At 38.3% G+C, this 22,206-nt stretch overlaps 1 protein-coding gene across 7 annotated transcripts in view; it reads right to left on the reverse strand.

Annotated features, from left to right (window-relative positions):
* The window catches only part of LOC114050137 (signal-induced proliferation-associated 1-like protein 2), a 257,408-nt gene that overhangs the window by 118,447 nt on the left and 116,755 nt on the right, over positions 1-22,206 (reverse strand). For all 7 annotated transcript variants that reach the window (XM_027871725.1, XM_027871723.1, XM_027871722.1 and 4 more), the window contains exon 3: positions 4,400-6,274. In XM_027871725.1, the coding sequence (XP_027727526.1) occupies positions 4,400-5,885 (1,486 nt within the window). In that variant the 5' untranslated portion in view covers positions 5,886-6,274. The remainder of the gene's footprint in view (positions 1-4,399; positions 6,275-22,206) is intronic.

A 22,206-nucleotide genomic window follows, 5' to 3' on the forward strand; every position in this document is an offset into this window, starting at 1 on the left:
TGGTCATTCAGTGAAATAGAGGACTTTCAAGCATTCTTGATGAAAAGACCAGAGCTGAATAGAAAATTTCACTTTCCAAAACAAGACTCAAGTGGAACATGAAAAGATAAACAGGAAAGAGAAATCATAAGAGACTTATTAAGGTTGAACTGTTTACATTCCTGCATGGAAAGACGATATTTGTAACTCATGAGACCTTTGTCAGTATTAGGGTAGTTGGAGGGAAAAAAGTATATGTATGTATATATATAGATAGATAGATGAATGGATAGACAGATAGATAGAGAGCACAGGGTGAGTTGAAGATGAAAGGGTCATATCTGGAAAATAAAATTAAGGGGTGAGAAAGGATTATATTAGGAGAAGGAGAAAGGGAAAGGTAGAACAGGGTAAATTATCTCACAAAAAAAAAACAGAAAAGAAAAGGCTCTTACAGTGGAGGGGAAACGGGGGAAGGTGAGAGGGAATGAGTGAATCTTATTCTCATAGGATTTGACTTAAGGAGGGAATAACATACACACTCAATTGGGTATGGAAATCTGTCTTACCCTACAGGAAAATAGGAGGGGAAGGGGACAAGAGAGTAGGGGGATGACAGAGAGGAGGGCAGAGTGAGAAAGGGGCTAATCAGAAGCAAATACTTCTGAGGAGGGACAGGGTCAAAAGAAAGAACAGAATAAATGGGGAGCGGGATAGGATTAAGGGAAATAGAGTTAGTTTTTCACTGCATGTCTACTATGGAAGTGTTTTGCATAACTGCACATGTATAGCTCGCCTTTTCAATGAGGGTGGGTGGGGAGGGAGGAAGGGAGAAAATTTGGAACCCGAAGTTTTAAAAACACACGTTAAAAAAAAAAAAAGGCCTTTGTATCCTCAGCAGCTAACATAGTACTTTACAGACAGTAGATGCTTAATAAATGTTTATTGAATTGAAAAAAATTAAATTAACTTTTTAAAAAAAAGCTGAAAAGTTTCATTTCACAGGTGGAAAAAAAAACAAACCTAGAGAGAAGCTTAGAATCACACAAGTGATTGTGAAGCACAGATTAATCTGGCAAATCATTCTTCTTTCATCAGTCCTGGTACAAAATCACTGTAGAATCATTGTGATTACATTTGTCAGAAGATGGTATTTCAGCAAAAACAGCCTTCTGATATTTAACTGCCTAATAGACCACATCATGTTTTTTCCCCCAAGTCTGCCAGTTTCAATATTTTCCAGTGATTAGAAATTCTTCTCTTTCCCTGAAAATGAAGGCTTAGCCTTCACTAAGCGATCCATCCTGAGGAGTGCCAGCTAGACTTACCTGTCAGCCATCCTGTAGTGCTCCTCACCTGGGGGTGTTAGCACAAAGGTGCCAGTCAAAACACTCTAAGGCTCTGCCAGGCTGTGCCTGGCTGCATGTTTTAAGACAACAGTGCCACAACTTGTGAGTGTTGATAGCAAAAGGGCATGTGGGGTTAGGAGGATTCTCCTATTTCCTTCCCTACTTGCCCTCATCCTACTACTTACTACCCGTTCAAAAATCTGGACTGCCCCCTCTGCCTTCCCTGCTTCCAGGGAAATCAGCAAGAGTTGCAATCGATACGGTTGAAACCAATTTCATTTTCACTCCCCACTGTGTCACTGGGGAAGAGCTATATATAGAAGAAACAGGGGCAGAGTTCCATCAGCTCCATTGGAAGAGGAAGTAGAAAGGAATGAGGCACAGCTTGCAGTCTGCTCTCCCCCCACCCCCTCTTCTCCTCCTTAGACCAGCTGGTACAGAGTGGTAACCTCTGAGGCCTGGCAGAAAGACATGATCCCAAAGAGGATGCCACTGGTTTTCCTTGCTACTGAAGTGAAGCTCTGTGAAGCAGGGTTGGCTCTCACAGGGGCAGACAGAAGACGAGCATGGAGAGAAGTGTGGGAAAAGTAAAGAGGGGAGGAGGCAGGAAAAGCAGGAAAGGGGGAAGGAAACGAGAGAGGGGGAATGGGAGGAGATGGAAAAAGAAAGGCAGAGGAGGAAGAAGGGGAAGAAGAAGGAAGAGAGGAAGAGAGGAAAGGGAAGAAGAGGGAAAAGCAAAGGGAGAGGAGGAGGAATTGGGAAAGACAATGAAGAGCTGAGAAGTTACAGAGGACAAACACTACGAATAAAAGGAAATATTAGTCTAATGGCAGTCTAATCAAGGGAGAATTTGTTTAGATCTGATATAACTCTAGAAGGGATAAATTCCTGATGAGAAACCAGTCTCTTCTTCCAAGTGCTCAGGTTAAGTGTTACCATGCAACTCAATAACCTCACCTAGTGACAAAGGAAGGAGTTAGGAGAAGACAAGGTCCCAAAGCTCTTCAGATATCCAGATTATGACCCTATTCCCATTTCTGAGACAACTAAGGAGGTGGTTGAGAATGAGTTAGAAATGTGGACAACAGAAGGGATTCAAACTGTGAAAATCATGGGCGTGAGAGCTGTAAGAGCCCTTCTAAACCACTCAGACCCAAACCCCTGAGAAAAGTATGAAGCACAAATTTAACTGAGCGACCTAACAATACCCACCTAAAGATCACCACCACTAATCACTTACATAGCACTTCTGAAGCTTGTTTAGTGTCTCATACACATTTGATCCCCATAACAACCCCATGACGTAGGTGTAACAGGTATTATTATGCCCCTTTTACCTACAGAGGTTAAGTGACTTGCCCATGATCACAAAGGTAGGAGGTATCAGAGGTAGGGTTAAAACCTAAGAACTCTAGCCTCAAATCCATTGTTCTTTCAATGATACCATGCATGGTCTTCTAACCTCACTGTCTTGCTTCATCATCACTTGCCTGTAACAGATCTGGTTCTTAAAAAAAAAAAAAAAGAAAAAAAGAAAGAAAGAACAGCCCCATATCCATGATTCCAAGACTTTGCTTCATCTAGCGATAGAGTAAAGTGGCTTTGATAGAGGTAAGGGCTGGTTGACCAACCTGATTTCAGTTCAAATAAGAGGACCAATTCTCTGAGCTACTTGGTCCAAATTAACCAAGAACGTATTTCTCCAAATGTAATTCAATTTCCAAGCGAAACAAATTTGGTATACTTTAATACAGATGCTACCTAGTTAGATCAAAAAGCCATCCATCCACTGGGTGGTACAGACCCTGATGGGGACAACCCAAGAACCTAAATTCGAGAGCCTTGAGAGTATCAACTCTTAGCCACTTGGGAGTAGACAGTGCCCTCAGCCATCATCTCAGAAAACAATCCCTTTTGGAAATGCAGCGCAGCAACTGCTCTTGCAGGTACTACAGCCTTATCAATGGAAGATCTAGAAAAGTTCCCATCTCCAAAGTCTGTGGTATCTTCAAACAGTTCAACATCAGAGACTGATATAATGTTATCTGTGAAAATGACATTAAAGAAGAAGAATTAGCATTTGCTTTGTCACTGCACCCTAAAGACCAAGGGACTTTTCCATCTGATTTACAGCAGAACCCTCTCATTTCTGTTGTCTCTGTCATCAGAATGTGAGTTCCCTGAGACTTCACCAACTCCTGCTTTTCTACCTCTCTGCCCAGCACTCAGCACAGTGCTTTGCACCTCCTAAAAGTACTTAGTAAATGTTTTATTCATTCATTCATCAAAGGTACTCAACTTTCATTCCCTCCATCAGGCTGGAAAGAACTGTTTTTCTGCTTTGGTGAAAAAAAAAAATGGAAGCATGACATAATAAAGAAGTGATCAGAGTGTAATGGTAATCAAGAAAAAACCTTTTAAGGAGAAATAACTTTAGAGTCACATCTTAACATTAATGATGAACACACACTGGCAGAAAAAAGGGCAGGACAGTACAAGGGACAGGAAGATACCCTTGGAATCAGGACAACCTAGAGTAGGGGTGGGTGGCCTTGAGGCCACAGGGTCCCCACCCCTGACCTATATTTAAATCCCACTTTGCATATTTACTAACAGTGTCCACAAAGAAGTCTGTTAAGTCTCTCTGAGCTTCCACTGTTTCTGCAGTGAAATGGGGATAATAACACCTTGTTGTATCTGGCTCACCGAATTGTTTTAAGGCTCAACAGAGATACTAATGTAAGCTGTTTTAAAGACTTGAAAGCACTGCGTCAGTTGTTATTGTCATTGACACTAAAAAGGAGAGGAAATTTCCATGTAGTCAATCACAGAATGGACAAAAGGCAGGAGATCAAATTTCCATGTAGAGATTAGTCCAAAGATGATTTTAGAGAGATCCTGAAGAGCCAAATTAATGGGTGGCTTTGAACAGTTATCACTCCAGCACCTCGATGCTACTAACAAATATGACAAAAATTAAACACTTAAATAAAACAAAAGGGTTTGATTTTCACCTTTAAAGTATGATAATTCAGAGAACCTTTCAACCACACGAGAATGTCCAGCCTTACCTTTCCCAAAGAAAAATTTACGGTAATAGTAGGCTCCCAGGTCAATGTGTTCTATGATGTAACGTTTCACTTTCTCCCTGTGAATTGGCTGGTTTTCTCTTGGCACCTCCAAAACCGAAACACCTGCATTGGTGCAGTGGGAGCTGAGGGAGGACTCAAAGGAACAGCTTTCACCCATAGTGGAAGAAGCCGAGTTTGCCCTAGAAAGTGCAATCCTTCTGTCACCCTCCCCACCGGTCTCATTCCTGAAATAGGGACAACTCAGCACAAGGTCATTGCTTTTCCCATCCCCCTCATCAGCATCGAGGTTCTCCTTGGAGTTGAGATCCTCCTTGCTTCCCAAAGGAGATTCACAGTTTCCCACCTGGCCTGCTGTCATCTGAGTCTGTGACGCTGCTGAAGCGCCAGTGGTTATATTTTTTCTTTTTCCCACATTAGCCCTTGTAGCCATGGCTTCATTGATATTAAACAAAATGCTCTGGACATCATAATGTGCAAAACACTTTTGACAATTCCATGGGCGAATGCTCCTCTCAAGCCGACTCTCCTCCAGATCAGATGTGAATTTGAAAGTTTCATGTTCACTTTTGACAGTTCTCAGTTTCCGGAAAAGGGACGTTTCCACTGACTCTGATTTTAACCTCCGCTTGAAATTCTTTTCCCTGTCCCTTCCCATCAGCAGGGCATTGTCCACATATTCTAACCCTGAGATACGTACAAACTCTCCTCTAGAAATCTGTGCTGCGGCATGAAGACTGGGAGAGATCGTAGGATCACAGTGGAAGAACTCGGGAAACCCAAATGGGGCAAGAGCTTTGTGTTGATAATTGTCTACTCTGTACCCTCTGAGCATTGCGAAAAGATTTTCCCCCGATAAACCTTGCCTATCAATTGAAGAAGTACTTCCATATTCCCTGTGTAGGGCTGCCCCAGTATTTGGGTTAACGGCGTTCTGGTCTAAAACATCTTCAGCATCGATGTCACTGATGGTAACATCACTATTGCTTCTCTGTCTTATGGGGTGAAGTCCTCCTCGCTGTGGAGAATGAATAAAAATATCTCCTATGGTATACTTGGTCTCTGCAAATTCTATATCAAGCTGTTCCTCTTGCTGCCCATCACCCTGGTCATTCTGTCCATTCTGCATGACTGCCGCCGCCACTGCAGTTTCATAACTGGTTTGTGATCGGCTCTCCCGTAATGCCTTGCAACTTATCTCCTTCGAGCAGTCCTTCTTAGGAGGCCATTCAGATACCCTCGCTCTAACGCCCATTTTGGGCATTGCCGGTGTGCCATTAGCTGGACCCCCACTTTCGCCGACATTTGAAACATTCAAAGATGTTGGGGGACCCATGTTGCCATTCAAGGCCTTAAATTTTCGAGCAAAATAATCATCCGACTGCATGGTGCGTGGAGAATCCTTAAACTTTGAAGAGGCTCTGGTGAACTGGTGTGTCTCTTCCTGGGACTGCCGTGGATCACTCATGTCCACTCACAGGCAAGTGCCAAGTCTTACCAGGAGGCCTGGTGCCGTTGTAATTACATTTTTATTTACTGCATAAACAACCAGGGAGGGGTTGCTACTGCGTCAAATGCAGAGAGGAAGACTTCTTGGAGAGTTGTGTTCTGTCAGCTGGTAGTTTTGTTTTTCTTTATTGTCGGTTTGTCTGTCTATCTATCTGTGTGTGTGTGTGTGTGTGTATATATATATATATATTTTTTTTTTCTTTTAAACTAAGAGAGAAGAGTCATCAGAATATCAATTCTTCAAAGGCAAGAAAGAACCTCATCAATGCCACCTGTGATGATTGTTAAACATTTTCTTCCTGTTCACCAGTGTTTGGCATGACATCTGAGTAAGAGTACTTCTTTTATCTAAAACGAAAAGGAGAAAAATTACCATTAGCAATGTACATGTTTCAGGTTGAGCAAATCCTGTGATAATACAAAAAATGTTTTTGATAAAACACAGACAAAACAATAAAATGAATAGATCATCTCACAGAATCAAAATATAAAGTGCTAGTCTTGCAAACTCCCCAGGCATTTCTGTCATGGACCTTACATAAATTCTCTTAGGCCCATGCCTCAATTTTTCTCCTTCCAAAGTGCATACAGTTTTCAACAGAGCTGAAAGAGACCTAAGAAGCGACCTAGTCCAGTCTCCCTGTACTTTCTGTAACCACAATATTTTATGAGCTCATGAGTTTGTACTTGTGAATTATTTTGTGCCTTCTAGAGGAAGGATAGCATGTTAGAAAAATGAATCCAAAGTAGCAAATTTCTTTATTTTCTGGAGCAGTTCTTCAGTTCCTGTGTCTGAATGGCTAACTCAAGATTGATGCAGTGTTTCTTTGGTTTTTAAATCTTACTTCATTTGTGTACGAGATTCCAGAGATCTACACTCTACTGAATCCCATTCACTCCCAATTCTAAAAGGAAAAAAAGACACAATAGTCTCAAACATTTAGATAACAATTCAAAGTCTGCAAAGTGCTGTCTGGACTTGGTCATTGGACTCATGATACTACAGGTTATTATTCCCATTTTACAGATGAAGAAACAGAAGAGGAGAGATTAATTCACTTGTATAGGGTTAAACAACTAGGAAGGGTCAGTGGTAGAATTCAAATTTAAGTCTTATTCCTCAATCCAGATCTGTGCTTTTTCCCTTACACCACATTGTAGTTGTTCAGTTGTTTCAGTTGTGTCTGATGTTCTGTGACCCCATATTTGGGGTTTTCTTGGCAGAAACGCTGGAGTAGTTTGCCATTTCCTTCTCCAGCTCATTTTACAGATGAGGCAAACAGGGTTAATTGACTTTCTAAGGGTCACACAGGTAGTAAGTGTCTGAGACCATGTTTGAACTCAGGAAGATGAGTCTTCCTCACTCTAGGACTGGCACCCTATCCATTACGCCACCTAACTGCCCATTATACCATATAGATTACTCCTCCCCCCATAAAAAAGCAAATCCCCAATGGAATAAGCAGGTGAAATCATAGTTTGATGATAAACCAAGAGAATGCAGAGATTCATATTTGAAATTAAATTATAGACACTGTCATGGTATGCTCATCTCAAGCCTGGCATAGAGATAGGAACTATACATTCAGTGGGGCATCTGGGTTAAATAGCCTCTAAATATAAGATTCTATGATTCACATCAGTATTTCAGAGTGGAAAGAGGCTACTTCCAAACCAAACCAATTTAAGAATTCCTTCCATAAGATTCAAGTGGGCCTCAAACCTTTCCTAGAAAACCTTAAGGGAGAGGAATCTACTTCTTTCCAAGGTAGCCCATTCCACTTTCTTGAGGGGATAGCTTTCAAAAGCTGGGGAGATCATCAAACCTAACTTATCTGAGCTTAATACTTTCCTCATCTATAAAATGGATATAACTTCTGCCCTGCCTACCTCAAAGAGCTATTTTGAGGATCAACTGAGGAAAGCAAATCTTTGAATTCAACACTCTATAATTAAAGCAGGTAACCAACCACATATGCAGGTTCATAACATTCATATGCAGCATATCTTTGGTCACTAAAGGTGGACAGAAATTTGACATCATGATGTGTTTACCTTCTTCACCCCAAATATGTTAGTCTTCTAAATATTCTGCTAATTTTAGCTGGGGATGAAACAAAAAGACTAAGTAGAATACATTTTCCCAGTTGGTGACAGTCTGAGTATCTTATTTATTGGATTGTAAACAAAAGAAAAAAACAGCTTCTCTGGTGATGGTAGTGGTAAAAACATTTTTCCTCAACTCTCTGTCACAAGGAAAGAAAAACTTAGTTGGAAAACTTCAAAATCTTAACTGCCTTAACAGTCTAAGAATTGCCTCTAATTGGCTCTTAGAGTATTTAGGACAGATGTGTGGTGTCTCGTTCTGAGGGTGAGGGAAGGAAGGGAACACTTTGTTGTAAGTGTTTCTTGCCTTCTCTACCCTCCCCTACCCATTTTGAAAATGTAGCACTGAGTTAGGACAAGGTCTACGTGCTGTCAGGTCCTACAGAAGCTTTTCTTCCTTCAGCAATCAGGGAAACCATAATGATCTTTCAGGATGTGGCAAACAAAGATGAATGAACAGTCAGAAGCTGTTACACAGAATAATATGAAGTCAATCTGGATGAACAATCTCACAGTTCACTGTGGGGCGAGGAAGAGGGGAAAGAGAATAACTGCACACTCTCCATCTGCTCAGCTCTATTGTAATGAAGGAATTGCTGGTATCTAAAAGGATCAGTGATGATTTTGAAATCAAAAAGTACTTTTCTCCCCACCAAAACAGCCTTCTCACTAAATCATCCCAGAAAAATAGAGGAAGTGAAGACTGAGCAACATATAGGAAACAATACCCTTCCAGTAGCTTTCCGTGGTCAATAAATACTTGCGGATCGATTGTGTTAATGTACTACATGATCTATGTGCACCACGGACCATTTCTGCTGCATACACAATATTTCACACAACTTTTAAGTTGCACAATTATGTATCATCCTTGATGCAGCACTAAGTGGGTGCACAGTAAATACCAATGGCAGTATACCCCTTTACAGGGATTTTGACATAATTTGTAGAAAAAATAGACACATTCAACTTCATGTGACTACGCTATGCAAACAGAATTAACATAGCTAACTTCTAATAACCAGTTGCCAATTATAATGAATGAATGAAGTGCTTATTAATCAATCAATATACATTTATTAAGTGCCTACTATGCACCTGATATTTACTATGAACAAAGAACTGTGTTTTAGTGGATGAAAGGGAATGATAAGTGAAATCTAAAAAAAATTAAAAACCTACCAATTAGCTTCTCTTTCATATAACTTATGTGAATAGGAAACAAATATAATCTGAAAAACACAAGTTTGGCCCCATCTTTCTTCATTTACTCCCCACCTACCTCTAACCAACCCCCTTGTAGAGCTTACTAAAAGAAAAATAGTCAAAGGATAAAAAATTAGAAGTAAAAAGGATATTCCCTATATTACCTTTCTCTAAATCTTACTATATTCTTATTCGTACCCATTCATACTCTGAAATCTCTGACTTCTAGATGCTGGCATAGTTATATATGACTATAATAATCCCATATCTAAATGTCTTATGACTGAAAAATGTGTGGGAGCCCATAGCTCTCAGGTTTTAGAGGAAAGGCATAAATCACTATGAGGTTCTTTCTAAAAACAAAAACCCCTTATCATCATTTTGAGTTTGTAGTTAATTTCACTACAAACTTAAAGACTACACATTTGTCATTGGGGGTATTCCCTCCACTGACTGTCAGAACTCTATAACTTAGTGGCAAAATCTTCAAGACTTGTGGCTGAAAAATTCATCACCCTAGGGCCAACCTAGTGATGAGCCAATCTGCACTCTATTGTACTGTTGCCAGGCCTGTACGCTAAGCCAGTTTTACCTTGTGGTGACAACAGCAGGACTGTAATAATGCTTCAAGAGGTCAATTTTGCATTTCATGAAAGATGTAAAAGCAAATACGTATCTTCAAATTAAGCCCAAAGAACTACTCTGGCTCCCTCTTCTCACTATAGAGATGGAAAGCTATAGATGGAGGACGTTGGGTATACCGTCAGATGTGGCTGGATAGGTTGGTTTTGTAGGAATGTTTTGGGAACCAATATGAAAATAAAAAGCATCAATAAAACTTCCATCAAAAAAGGGGGGAAATACAAATATGGTATATGGATAAGACACTCAGAGAAAAATATTAAAGTATCTGAGGGGCAGGAATTAAGGCATATAGAGGTAGCATTATATAAAGCAAATTGGGTTTAACATACAGAAGCAAACATTCATACAAAAATTATTTTTAAAAAGGGAAATTAGGTAGAAGAGAGAAAATGATAATATCATAACACAATGCTATTTAAATAAAAATCTAGAGGTTGGCATCATAAATATAATTGAACCAGTAATCAAGATTAGAGTCATTGGATCTATGGCAGTATGGTACATAAATGACATAGGGAGTGAGTGATGGGAAGGGGAGGGAAGGGGAGGAGAGAGAGAAGGGGAATCAGGATTAAGGATGGCACAAATTTAAGGAGAGTAGAAGATAACCAGAGGTTGACACAGAGGATGATGGATGAGAGTTCATGCATGTAGTTGTGCTAGCTAATGGGTCACTTAGAGGAGGTATGTTCTAAGATCTTCACTGTAGGTTCTGCTTTAGAAGAAATCATATAAGGACACTTGAAAATCAAGAAGTTAGCTACTTATCAAAGAGGTTAGACCATTATTTCCACAAGAGGACAGGTTGCTTCTCTGAAAGTGGGGAATACCTGTGGCTTATCCATCCACTTACTCTCCCTTGTGACAAAAAGCATGTACTGGCAAGATGAATCACCAGGGTTAGAGATTCAGACTGTGCTAACAGAACACAGTAAAATCAAATGACCTATACAAAGATTTGATTCAAGAAACATATATCAGTATGTTATGTGTAAAGAGTGCTGTGTTAAAACTACAAGAGATTTCAAGTTTAAGTAAGATGTAGCCCCTGACCTAAGACAATTGTAAGATACAAGACTATAGTAAATGTATTAGAGAGTTTCAAAAGCAAGTGTTTGGTGGCATCAGAGGAAGAGGTTAATACCAAAAGTAAATAGCATGTAAAGTCAAGCCTTAAATAATGAGTGGGGAATAGTTTTCAAAAGAAGAAAATCAAAATAATAACAACCACGTGAAAAAAAGTATTTGAAAAAGATGAAAAACGTACATTTCTAAAACATCTCTATAACAGCTAACACAATGCTAGCTAACATTTATATAGCACTTTAAAGTTTGCAACACGCTACATGTGTGTCATATATAACATGCATGTCACATATGCCTATAACATATACACGTGTATATAATATACATGTGTGTGGTGTGTGTATGTATGAAATCTAACTTGATCCTCACAACACTACTGTGAGGTAGTTGATTTTATTATACCCATTTTACAAATCAGGAAACTGAGGCTGAAAGAGTTTAAGCAACATTAATAAGGGTTTGGGACAAACTCAAGTCTTTCTACCTCCAAATTCAACAGTTTATCCTCTAGGTGCTTTAAGGTATCACTTCCAACACACGAAAATGGCAAAAATGGCAGAAGATGGAAACATCAGTGTTGGAAACACTCTGAGAATACAGGCACAATAATTTCTGCAAGTGAAACTATGAATCGGTTTAATCACTATCAAAAACAATTTGGAATTGTCTAACAAAATCATTAAATCATCTCATACCTGTTGTGATTTAATAATTTCACTACTGGGCTTACATCCTTCAAGGGAGGTCAATGATAGAAAGATTGATCCCAAGTATACCAAAAAATTTATAGTAACACAATTTGTAATAGTAAAAAGGGAGAAATAAATTTTATGTTCAACATTTTGGGTGAACAGCGGAACAAACTATAGTATATAAATAAGAAATGAAATGAAACATTTTATGAAATAAAATGAAATAATACTGTGCCACAAGGAAGAGAAGCGGTATCTGGCCTTGAGGCTAGGAAGATCTGACTTTCAGTTCTGCCACTGACATCACTATGTGACCCTAGACAAGTCACCTGACACCTCAATATTCTAGGCAGTTCTCTAAGATGACATGGTACAGAGAAATTAAAGGCCGACATCTGTAGAAAGAGATTTCTCACCTGGAAGTTTTCCATACCAACAAAATCACAATCCAGTCCCTATGTCTGTCCCAAGGAATACTAGTAGAAAGAATTTAGGGAAACCTGGGAAGACTGTTATGAAGTGTTTTTTTGTTTCTTTGGTTTTTTGTTGTTGTTGTTGTTGTTGTTTTTTGTTGTTTTTTATGTAAAGGAGAGAAATACCTGGACCTCTGCAAAAGAAAGATGATTCTGGAAACAACAGGAAGGCAATATGAGGTAGAGAGTGGGAGAGTGAGGACACTAGTACTCGTTAAACTACATAGTAGTCCATTGTTGTTGTTTGGTTGTTTCAGTCATGTTTGACTCTTTGTGACCCCATTTGGGGTTTTCTTGGCAAAGATACTAGAATGGTTTGCCATTTCCTTCTCCAGCTTATCTTACAGATGAGGGGAACTGAGGCAAACAGGGTGAAGTGACTTGCTCAGGGTCGCACAGCTAGTAAGTGTCTGAGGCCAGATTTGAACTTAGAAAGATGGGTTTTCCTGACTTCAGGCCCAGTGCTCTATCCACTGCATCACCAAGCTTGCCCATGCAAGAGTGCAGGCGAGTTTATTTTTTTAATCTTTTTTTTTATTAATTTATTTTGATTTATCAATAATCACTTCCATATGCTTTTGAGTTTAAAATTTTTCTCCCCCTTCCTCCCCACCACCCTCCCCAAGACAGTGCACAATCTGATATAGGCTATACATTTACATTCATATTAAACATATTTTCGCATTAGTGATGTTGCAAGTAGAAATTAAAACCAATAGGAGGAACCATCATAAAGAGGAAACAAAACTCAACAGAAGAGAAAAAAAAAAATAACAATTCGGCTTCCATAGTTCTTTCTTTGGGTGTGGATAGCATTTTCCGTCACAAGGCCTCTGGAGATGTCTTAGATCCTTGTATTGCCAGGAAGGGTTAAGTTTATCAATATTAGTCATCACACAACGTGGCTGTTATTGTGTACAACGTTCTCTTGGTTCTGCTCACTTCACTCAGCATCAAACCATACAAGTCTTTCCAGGTTTTTCTGAAGCCAACCTGTTCATCATTTCTTATAGCACAATAGTACTCCATCACATTCATATACCACAACTTGCTCAGCCATTCCCCAACTGATGGGCATCCTCTCAATTTCCAATTCTTTGCCACCACAAAAAGAGCTGCTATGAATATTTTTGTACATGTAGGTCCTTTTCCCATTTGTGTAATCTCTTTGGGATATAGCCCTAGAAGTGTTATTGTTGGGTCAAAGGATATGCACATTTTTATAGCCCTTTGGGCATAGTTCCCCAATTGCTCTCCAAAATGGTTGGATCATTTCACAACTCATGCATTAGTGTTCCAATTTTCCCACATCTTCTCCAGCATTTATCATTTTCCTGTTTTGTCATGTTGGCCATTCTGATAAGTGTGATGTGGTACCTCAGAGTTGTTTTGATTTGCATTTCTCTAATCAATTGTGATTTAGAGCATTTTTTTCATATGACTATAGATGGCTTTAATTTCTTTATCTGAGAACTGTCTGTTCATATCCTTTGACCACTTATCAATTGGGGAATGGCTTATGTTCTTATAAATTTGACTTAATTCTCTATATATTTTAGAAATGAGGCCCTTATCAGAGAGACTGGTTGTAAAAATTCTTTCCCAATTTTCTACCTTCCTTCTAATCTTAGTTGCATTGGCTTTTTTTGTGCAAAAACTTTTCAATTTAATGTAATCAAAATTATCTATTTTGCGTTTCGTAATGTTCTCTATCTCCTGTTTGGTCATGAATTCTTCTGTTCTCCATAGATCTGACAGGTAAACTATTCCTTGCTCTCTCAGTTTGTTTATAGTATCAGCCTTTATATCTAAATCATGTACCCATTATGACTTTATTTTGGTATATGGTGTGAGATTCTGGTCTATGCCTAGTTTCTGCCATACTCTTTTCCAGGTTTCCCAGCAGTTTTTTTCAAAGAGTGGGTTCTTATCCCAGAAGCTGGGGTCTTTGGGTTTAGCAAATAATAGATTACTATAGTCATTGACTACTGTGTCTTGCATACTTAACCTATTCTATTGATCCGCCAATCTATTTCTTAACCAGTACCAAGCAGTTTTGGTGATTGCTGCTTTATAATAAAATTTAAGATCTGGAATGGCTAGGCCACCTTCCCCTGCATTTCTTTTCATTAGTTCTCTTGATATTCTGGACCTTTTGTTCTTCCAAATGAATCTTGTTATTTTTTCTAACTCTATAAAATAATTTTTGGTAGTTTGATTGGTATGGCACTGAATAAGTAAATTAGCTCAGGTAGAATTGTCATTTTTATTATATTAGCTTGGCCTACCCATGAGCAACTGATGTTTTTCCAATTATTTAGATCTGATTTTATTTGCGTGAAAAGTGTTTTGTAACTGTGTTCATAGAATTCCTGGGTTTATTTTGGGAGGTAGACTCCTAAATATTTTATAATGTCTACAGTAAGTTTAAATGGAATTTCTCTTTCTATCTTTTGCTGTTGGGCTTTGTTGGTAATATATAGAAATGCTGATGATTTGTGTGGGTTTATTTTATAGCCTGCGACTTTGCTAAAGTTGTTTATTATTTCAAGTAGTTTTTTACTTGATTCTCTGGGATTCTCTAAGTATAACATCATGTCATCTGCAAAGAGTGATAGCTTTGTTTCTTCTTTGCCTATTCTAATGCCTTCAATGTCTTTTTCTTCTCTTATTGCTAAAGCTAACATTTCCAGTACGATGTTGAATAACAGTGGTGATAATGGATATCCTTGTTTCACTCCCGATCTTATTGGAAATGCTTCTAGCTTGTCCCCATTACATATTCTGCTTGCTGAAGGTTTTAGATAGATGCTATTTATTATTTTAAGGAAGAGTCCATTTATACCTATGCTCTCTAGTGTTTTTAATAGGAATGGGTGTTGTATTTTGTCAAAATCTTTTTCTGCATCTATTGAGATGATCATGTGGTTTCTGTTAGTTTTGGTGTTGATATGATGGATTGTGCTGATAGTTTTCCTTATATTGAACCAGCCCTGCATTCCTGGTATAAATCCTACCTGGCCATAGGGTGTTATTCGTGTGATAAGTTGCTGTAATCTATTTGCTAATATTTTGTTTAAAATTTTTGCATCTATATTCATTAGAGAAATTGGTCTATAATTTTCTTTCTCTGTTTTGACTCTTCCTGGTTTAGGTATAAGCACCATATTTGTATCATAAAAAGAAATCTGGTAAGATTCCTTCTTTACCTATTTTACCAAATAGTTTATATAGTATTGAAATTAATTGTTCTTTAAATGTTTGATAGAATTTGCATGTAAATCCATGTGGCCCTGGAGATTTTTTTCAATGACTTGTTCAATTTCTTCTTCTGAGATGGGGTTATTTAAGTATTTCACTTCCTCTTCTGTTAATCTGGGCAATTTATATTTTTGTAAATATATATCCATTTCACTAAGATTGTCAAATTTGTTGGTATGTAGGCGAGTTTTAACGAGAGCCTCGATTACGACGGTAGCTATGTGAATGGAATAGACGTAAAATGAAATCAAAATGACATGGTAACTGATAGGATACTAGCGGTGAAGGAGGGAGATAAGGAAAAAATAAAATTAACCTCAAGCTTGCAAATATAAGAAACTAATTAAATGGCAATATCACAGAAAGGCAGTGAAGTCAAAAAAGAAAAGGTTCGGGGGGAAAATAGACTGTTTGGGGAACATTGATTCGGAGGTGCTACCAGGACATCCAAGCGATATTCTGAAGGTAGGTAGCGACATGATTCTGGAGTTCTGAAGAGAAGACAGACATGGAAGACAAATTTGTGAGCCATCAGACCAGAGGTAGCAGCTGAAGCCGAGAGAGTGAATAAAATGGCCAAGGGGCAAATGGGGACAACAGGTCAAAGCCAAGAAGAGAATCTTGGGGAAATACCAATCTTAAGATGCAGCAAATTAAGAACTAGTGAACAGAGAAGGACTCACAGTGACCTAGATACCAAAGGACCACAACCAGCTAGGTTAGTCAATCCCATGAAAAACACTGGTTAAGTTCCACACTGGAAATTACTAAGACCACATGTAACAAAGTCTGAACAGGCAGATGTACACACACCAAATAAGAATTTTGTTTTCAAAACTGAACAAAAGTTTGGCTCTGAAGAAGACATGAGATGCTTCTGCTTCCCTTCTTTGCAGAGGTGGAGGACTATTGGTTTGAAATGTTGCATATATTGTCAGACTCGGCTGGGCTGGTTATTTTTATGAAACCATTTTTCCCCCCACAAGGCATGGCTGTCTGGTTATAGGGAGCAGGAAAGGATATATTCAGAAATTAAGGTGATGAAAAACAAAAAGTATCAATAAAAATGTGAAAGAATTTTATTTTTATCCCTTCACAATGGATACAGGATGTGCTTGTCATTCATTCATGGCTCAAACAACATAGGAAACAGTGCCAGTTCAAAGTTAGGTCAACAGATTTTATCGGTCTTCTTATTAACCCTGTCCCTTCCCTTCCTCACTTTCTGCAATATTGTTGTTTGCATGTTCCTACACAAAGAAAGCCATCTCTTTAGGAATATAATACATAGACTAGCTACAGACATGCTGCACATGTCTCTATATACTCAAATCTTTAGCCAATCTGTTCAAGATTAGAGTGATTTCTTTAAGTTCCAAGTACAGTAGGGTTGGGCAACAGGAACAACAGCTACCTTATAAGTGATCCATGTTCTAACAAGCATTTTCTTCCATGGATATCACCTCATTTTCTGTAAATCCAATAAAGGACATTAATATTTAATCTTTTAACAAAGTAGATAGGCAGTTGTCCATTAACATAAATTTTTTCAATAGTAAATTCCTTTGGTGCACTTATAATTTAATTAATAAAACTTTAATCAAAATTGATATTCCTAAAATGTTAGGTATATTTGGATTAGTTTTACTGGACACGATCAGCTATGAAGTATATATCAATTCTTGTAATATCAGATCATTATGTAATCACTTCTCCACTAAATATAAAATTCAAGTTTTTCCACTGTAACACAGACCCTTCTTTCTCTACCTTACTCTACCTACAAGAGGGAAAAGGAAAAATGGGGAGTGGCGGAAATAGTTTTTATTCATTTTCTAGGAGTCAAAGAATGTCATGGTCTTTTATTTAGCACACATTCCAAAACACACACACACACACACACACACACACACACACACACATATTCATTCTCTCTCTCTCTCTCCTTTCCTTCCTCCTCTCCTCTCCTCTCTTATCCTCTTCTCTCTCAGCATACAGACCTGTTCCCAAACATGGTCAAGAAAAAAAGACCAACTGAATGGCTCCGTGGCTCCATATCTACTGCCAATTCTGCCTAATGGGCTTGCTGCATGTTATGCAAATAACTCTTAAGTTCCTTCCACTGAAGCTACAAAGGCGTCCTTCGGAGCTAAGCCCAGCAGCTGGTTCATTTGCTAGGGCTTCGTTTCACTTTAAGATGGCACATTGCCAAGCTCCCCAGGAGGTTGGCTATATGCCCATGAATGGTTCAGTTCCAAAACAGGATAGCAAATGGAGACTGTACAATTGGATGACCCTGTCAGAATAAGGCCACTGGACACCCCTACTTCACATCAAAACTGGAAGATGTGTCCGAGTAATCCAAAACGGCATTTATTTTTTTTTGTATTTTAAAAAAGGGGGGAGGGGATTAGAAGCATATCCCTCCTCTCTTTCTCCTTCCCCTACCTCTCTTTCTCACCTATATTATATCTTTTCCTCATTTTAACAGACTAGATAAATTTGCTTGTGAAGGCTTTAATCTCTCAATTTGAGAATTCATTGGCAATAATAGGACATTTTCCTCTTTTTTTTAAAACAGGGGTCCTTAAAGTTTCAGTCTGGGCTGCTTTGGCAGTATGGTCCAGTGGACCCCTTTTCAGAATATTGTTTTTAAATCCATAAAATGAAATACAAAGAATTACAAAGAAAATCAATTAGACTGAAATTCAGCTATCATTTTTTTTAAGTTCACAGAACCCAGGTTAAGAACCCTTGCTTTATAAGGAAAAATCCAAGAGCCATTTGTCAAAGTGAGAATATGGAATTAAAGCACCCAGGGGTGAAACTAATTCACAGTTGGGTACTGTTTAGTAACTGACCAATTTCTCCATGCAACCAAAGCTTGACAAGGTGGCAACGCTTCATTGAAGACAAAAGTAAATAATTTCCAGTCCTACTAGTACTTAAATCCCTATGTACTATTCATTTTTTTCCCAGAGAAAGAGACCTCTAACTGCCATGGGGCAGAAGTTGCTCTAGGAACAACTTAAGTACATGAGTTCCCAAGGTTATTAGGAGTGGTAAGTCAAATTCTGTGCCAAGAGATCTGACCTTACAAGGCCCTCAAGTACTCTGTCAGTTAATTTCCTGAACAGAGAGCTGACCTCCTTCCCAACAAGGTTCCTCTTCTGCCCTCCTCCTATCAAACTATGCAATTTGGAGTAGGAAACTGGGGGCTGTTATTCATTTTAGAATGGTCATTCGTTGTTCTGTGCTTCACAGAAAATTTCAAAATAAGATGTTTCTGTATATATCTACTACTAAGTTAAACTCAATTTTGTTTCCTTCCTGACTTTTATTACCATCCACAACGGTATAAAAATATGCTATTTGTATTTTCCAATCTTTGGCTCCTTCTCACAAAATCAAAATGCAGTGCCCAGCTCCTACTATGTGCCAGGCACTATGGTACGCACTGAAGTCTTGGACCACCACAGTTAGGCATTTTGATAAAAGTTCCATATGAATTCATAAGATCTCACAGGCTTTGAGTGATGATGTCCAGTTGGGAAGGGATGAAAGTTATCAGGCAATGGCACATAAAGTGCTCAAGAATCATGGAGGAATCAGAGAATTTCAGAGTGAGCAGGAAACAAGGATTTTGTTCTCATGCAAATGATCTTGGTAAATAATTAAAGGAAAAGATGGATAGAAAGAAATGAAGAAAAATGTGATATTTAAGCATAATTATCTTTAAATAAAATGTTTTTCAAAGTTTTCCATGAGACATCAGTGAATCTTTAAGGCTAATATTGTAGCTATAATTGAGCCACTTATCAGGATTGCAGCTGTAGCAAATGGATTGAAGGCCACACAATTCACAAATTATGAATCCAATTCAAGTAAAAATGCTTAAAATCATTATACATCAGATTTACAATAAAACTGTAACTGGGATGTAAAGGCTTAATTTTTATACTCATATTTCAGCTTCAATACTAACATATATGCTTGGACGGAAAACAAAGGGGACATATTAACCGTGTTCCCATCACCCCAAACCTCATTCAAGTCAGAAAGCCTATGCACAAATATCTGAATGCTGAGCTTTTTCCAGGTTTGAGTGATGTGGACCTCAATATACCCTGAAATAGTTACACCTAGGTCACCAAAGATAATAATATAATAATAACTTTTATATTATGCTTTAAGATTTGCAAAGCACTTCACCTGTTTTCCCATTTGACTCCCAAAATGCTGAGATGTAGGTGTTATTATTATCCCCATTTTATAGATGAGGAAGTTGAGGCTGAGAGAGGTTAATCAGGGTCACACAGCTAGAAAGTGTCCTGACTCTGTTCTGCACTCTATCCACTGTCTAGCTATCTCTCAACTTGCAGATGAAGCTGTGATTAAACATATATAATATAAATAACATATCACCTTTCAAGTGTTAGACCATTATAACTTAAAAGTATTTACATATTATAAAGCAGCCATAATGAATACACACTGAACTGGGAATACAGTCTTCTTTTAAAGACAGATAAATTTTTGGCATCTATGTTAGTAGGCAGGTAATGTTGAAGTCATTTAGAACTAAAAACTGAGGTGCTGCTTAGAAGTAATTAATTTGGAACCTTTGAATTAACTGTATGGGGCAAAACCATCTTCTAATATTTAATTGATTTTTTAAAATAACAATTAGTACCTCTGATAAATGGGGAGGAGGATGTATAGCGGGGGAAGAAAATAGACACCATCTTCTTGCTGTATATTCTATATCCACCTGAGACCAATTAACAACTACAGGGCACTAAAATCACTAAGGATAATATACCAAATGGTGATCTAGAAGAGTTGATCCACTTAACACACTTAAGCATTTGGATTTTTTATACTGGTACTTCACCACAAGGCTGACTTCTGGTATGTCCAATGAGAACAGGTCCGTTGGTAATTAAATCCTCTTGTAGAGAATCAAATTTGAGCCTATAGAAGTCTCCTGTGGTGAAAAAAGATACCAGAGCACAAAGACATACTGAGGTCCATTCATGTATCCAAGTTGGGTTGTGATATTAGCACCATCATGAAGACATGCGTGAACCTCAACACTGCGTGTTTCCCTAAGAAGGTAGGTACATCACCTGTACTGGTTTTTTTCCCCCTCCCAATTGCACTTTCCTTAACTTAATTAACTACAGACTTGCTTTTTTTTAATTAAAGAACAGTACTTTCAACTTTCGATTTATATGCTTCAGAGATTGTAAGATGAGGTTTGGCTAGATATAATTTATCCCCACTTTACAAAATGAGGAAACTGAGGCAAAAAATAACTTGCTTTTTGAAAAAAGTTTCAATGAATTCTTCAGGCAGGAATGAAGGAGAGAATGAGAGATGAGGAGAGAATGAGGGAGAGAAAGGAGAGAGAGAGGACGAGGAGGAAGGGAGGAAGGAAAGGAGGCAGAAGCAGGAAGGAAGTGAAGGACAGGGGGCAGAGAAAAAAGAAGGAAGCAGGGAGAAAGAGAAAAAAATGGAGGGAGATGGGGAGGGCAGGGAAGGAGGAAAGTGAGGCCTAGATTTTCACATGCTCAGTGGTCCATATTCCTTTCTCCAACTAAAACCAGGAAAAGCAGTTATAAAAGGGAGGATCCTGTTTTTTCCGTGTATTTAATGACGAAGAGAAAATCACATACACTGTAACAGATAGTTTTTGTTTTCCCCCTCCAAACCTGGGAATCATTTAATTTGGTATTAAAACACATTCATATCTTAAATTTTGCTTTAGGAGATGCCAAAACAGCATCCAGTTTTCAATTTTCCATTGAAAAATTTTAAAGCTTCTCAGATTCACTGAACAAATAAAATCAGAGGCCCTTTTCCTCTAATCCCTGAGTCCCACACAGTCAATGCAATGGCCAGGGGGTGGAAACCTTGACGTGTACTCCACATCAAGAGTGGAAAACCAGGTTCTTTTGGAGACCGGTTACCTAAGACTCACTTGAGAAACTGACACATACACAAGTTTTATGGTCTAAATAGTGAGTCATTTTGGTAAATGGCATTTTCTGATCACAGAGGTTTTTCCTCCCGTCTGGGAAGCTGGGGAACAGCTGTGGGTATTGAGTATGTTCCCCATTAAAGTCCTTTAAACCAGATAAAAAAAATACCCTTTCCTCTTCTTCCCTTAGGAGGCTATTAGCTAATCTAGTGGTGGTAGATTTTTCACTGCTGTGTAGCCCCTGAATGACAGTCAAAACAGTGGGGACTCATCCTTTGCCAATTAATAATTTAAGTACAGGCATTCATAACTGAGAGAAACACAACAAAGGCAAAAATGATTCATGCTCCGTTTCCATTAGATAGAACTAACTTAAAATCACAGAAAAAAAACACCTCTATTTTTCCACCCTCACAAATAAGCACATTAAATAAAAATATCACGTTTTAACAACAGAAAGCTGAGCAGAATTTGTTTGACTTGATTCCTAGTGTCAAGAAAATCAGTTTTCTCTTTTGTCTGGAACAAGGCTTTGTCACAGTTGACTGGCAAAGAGGTATCTAAGCATTTTATAATAAGAATTTGGCATATTGGTTAAATTCATTTTAAGTGTATAAACTTACCATGTTATTTACCCATCCCCAAAAAACCAACACTATCACCCTTCTGAAGAAAAGGCACACTATAAACTGCTCCAAGGTTGGGAAATTAACAGCGCAAACATATGTGGTGTGTATGAATGGCTCAATAATCTTAAACCCAGTCTATCACATGGGAAAATAAGCTAAATGCAATAAAAAATATGCTCATATTCCAATGATCCTGCTT

This window comes from Vombatus ursinus, unplaced genomic scaffold (genome assembly GCF_900497805.2).
Source record: "Vombatus ursinus unplaced genomic scaffold, bare-nosed wombat genome assembly UNPS02014798.1, whole genome shotgun sequence".
In the NCBI taxonomy this organism is placed as follows: Eukaryota; Metazoa; Chordata; class Mammalia; order Diprotodontia; family Vombatidae; genus Vombatus; species Vombatus ursinus.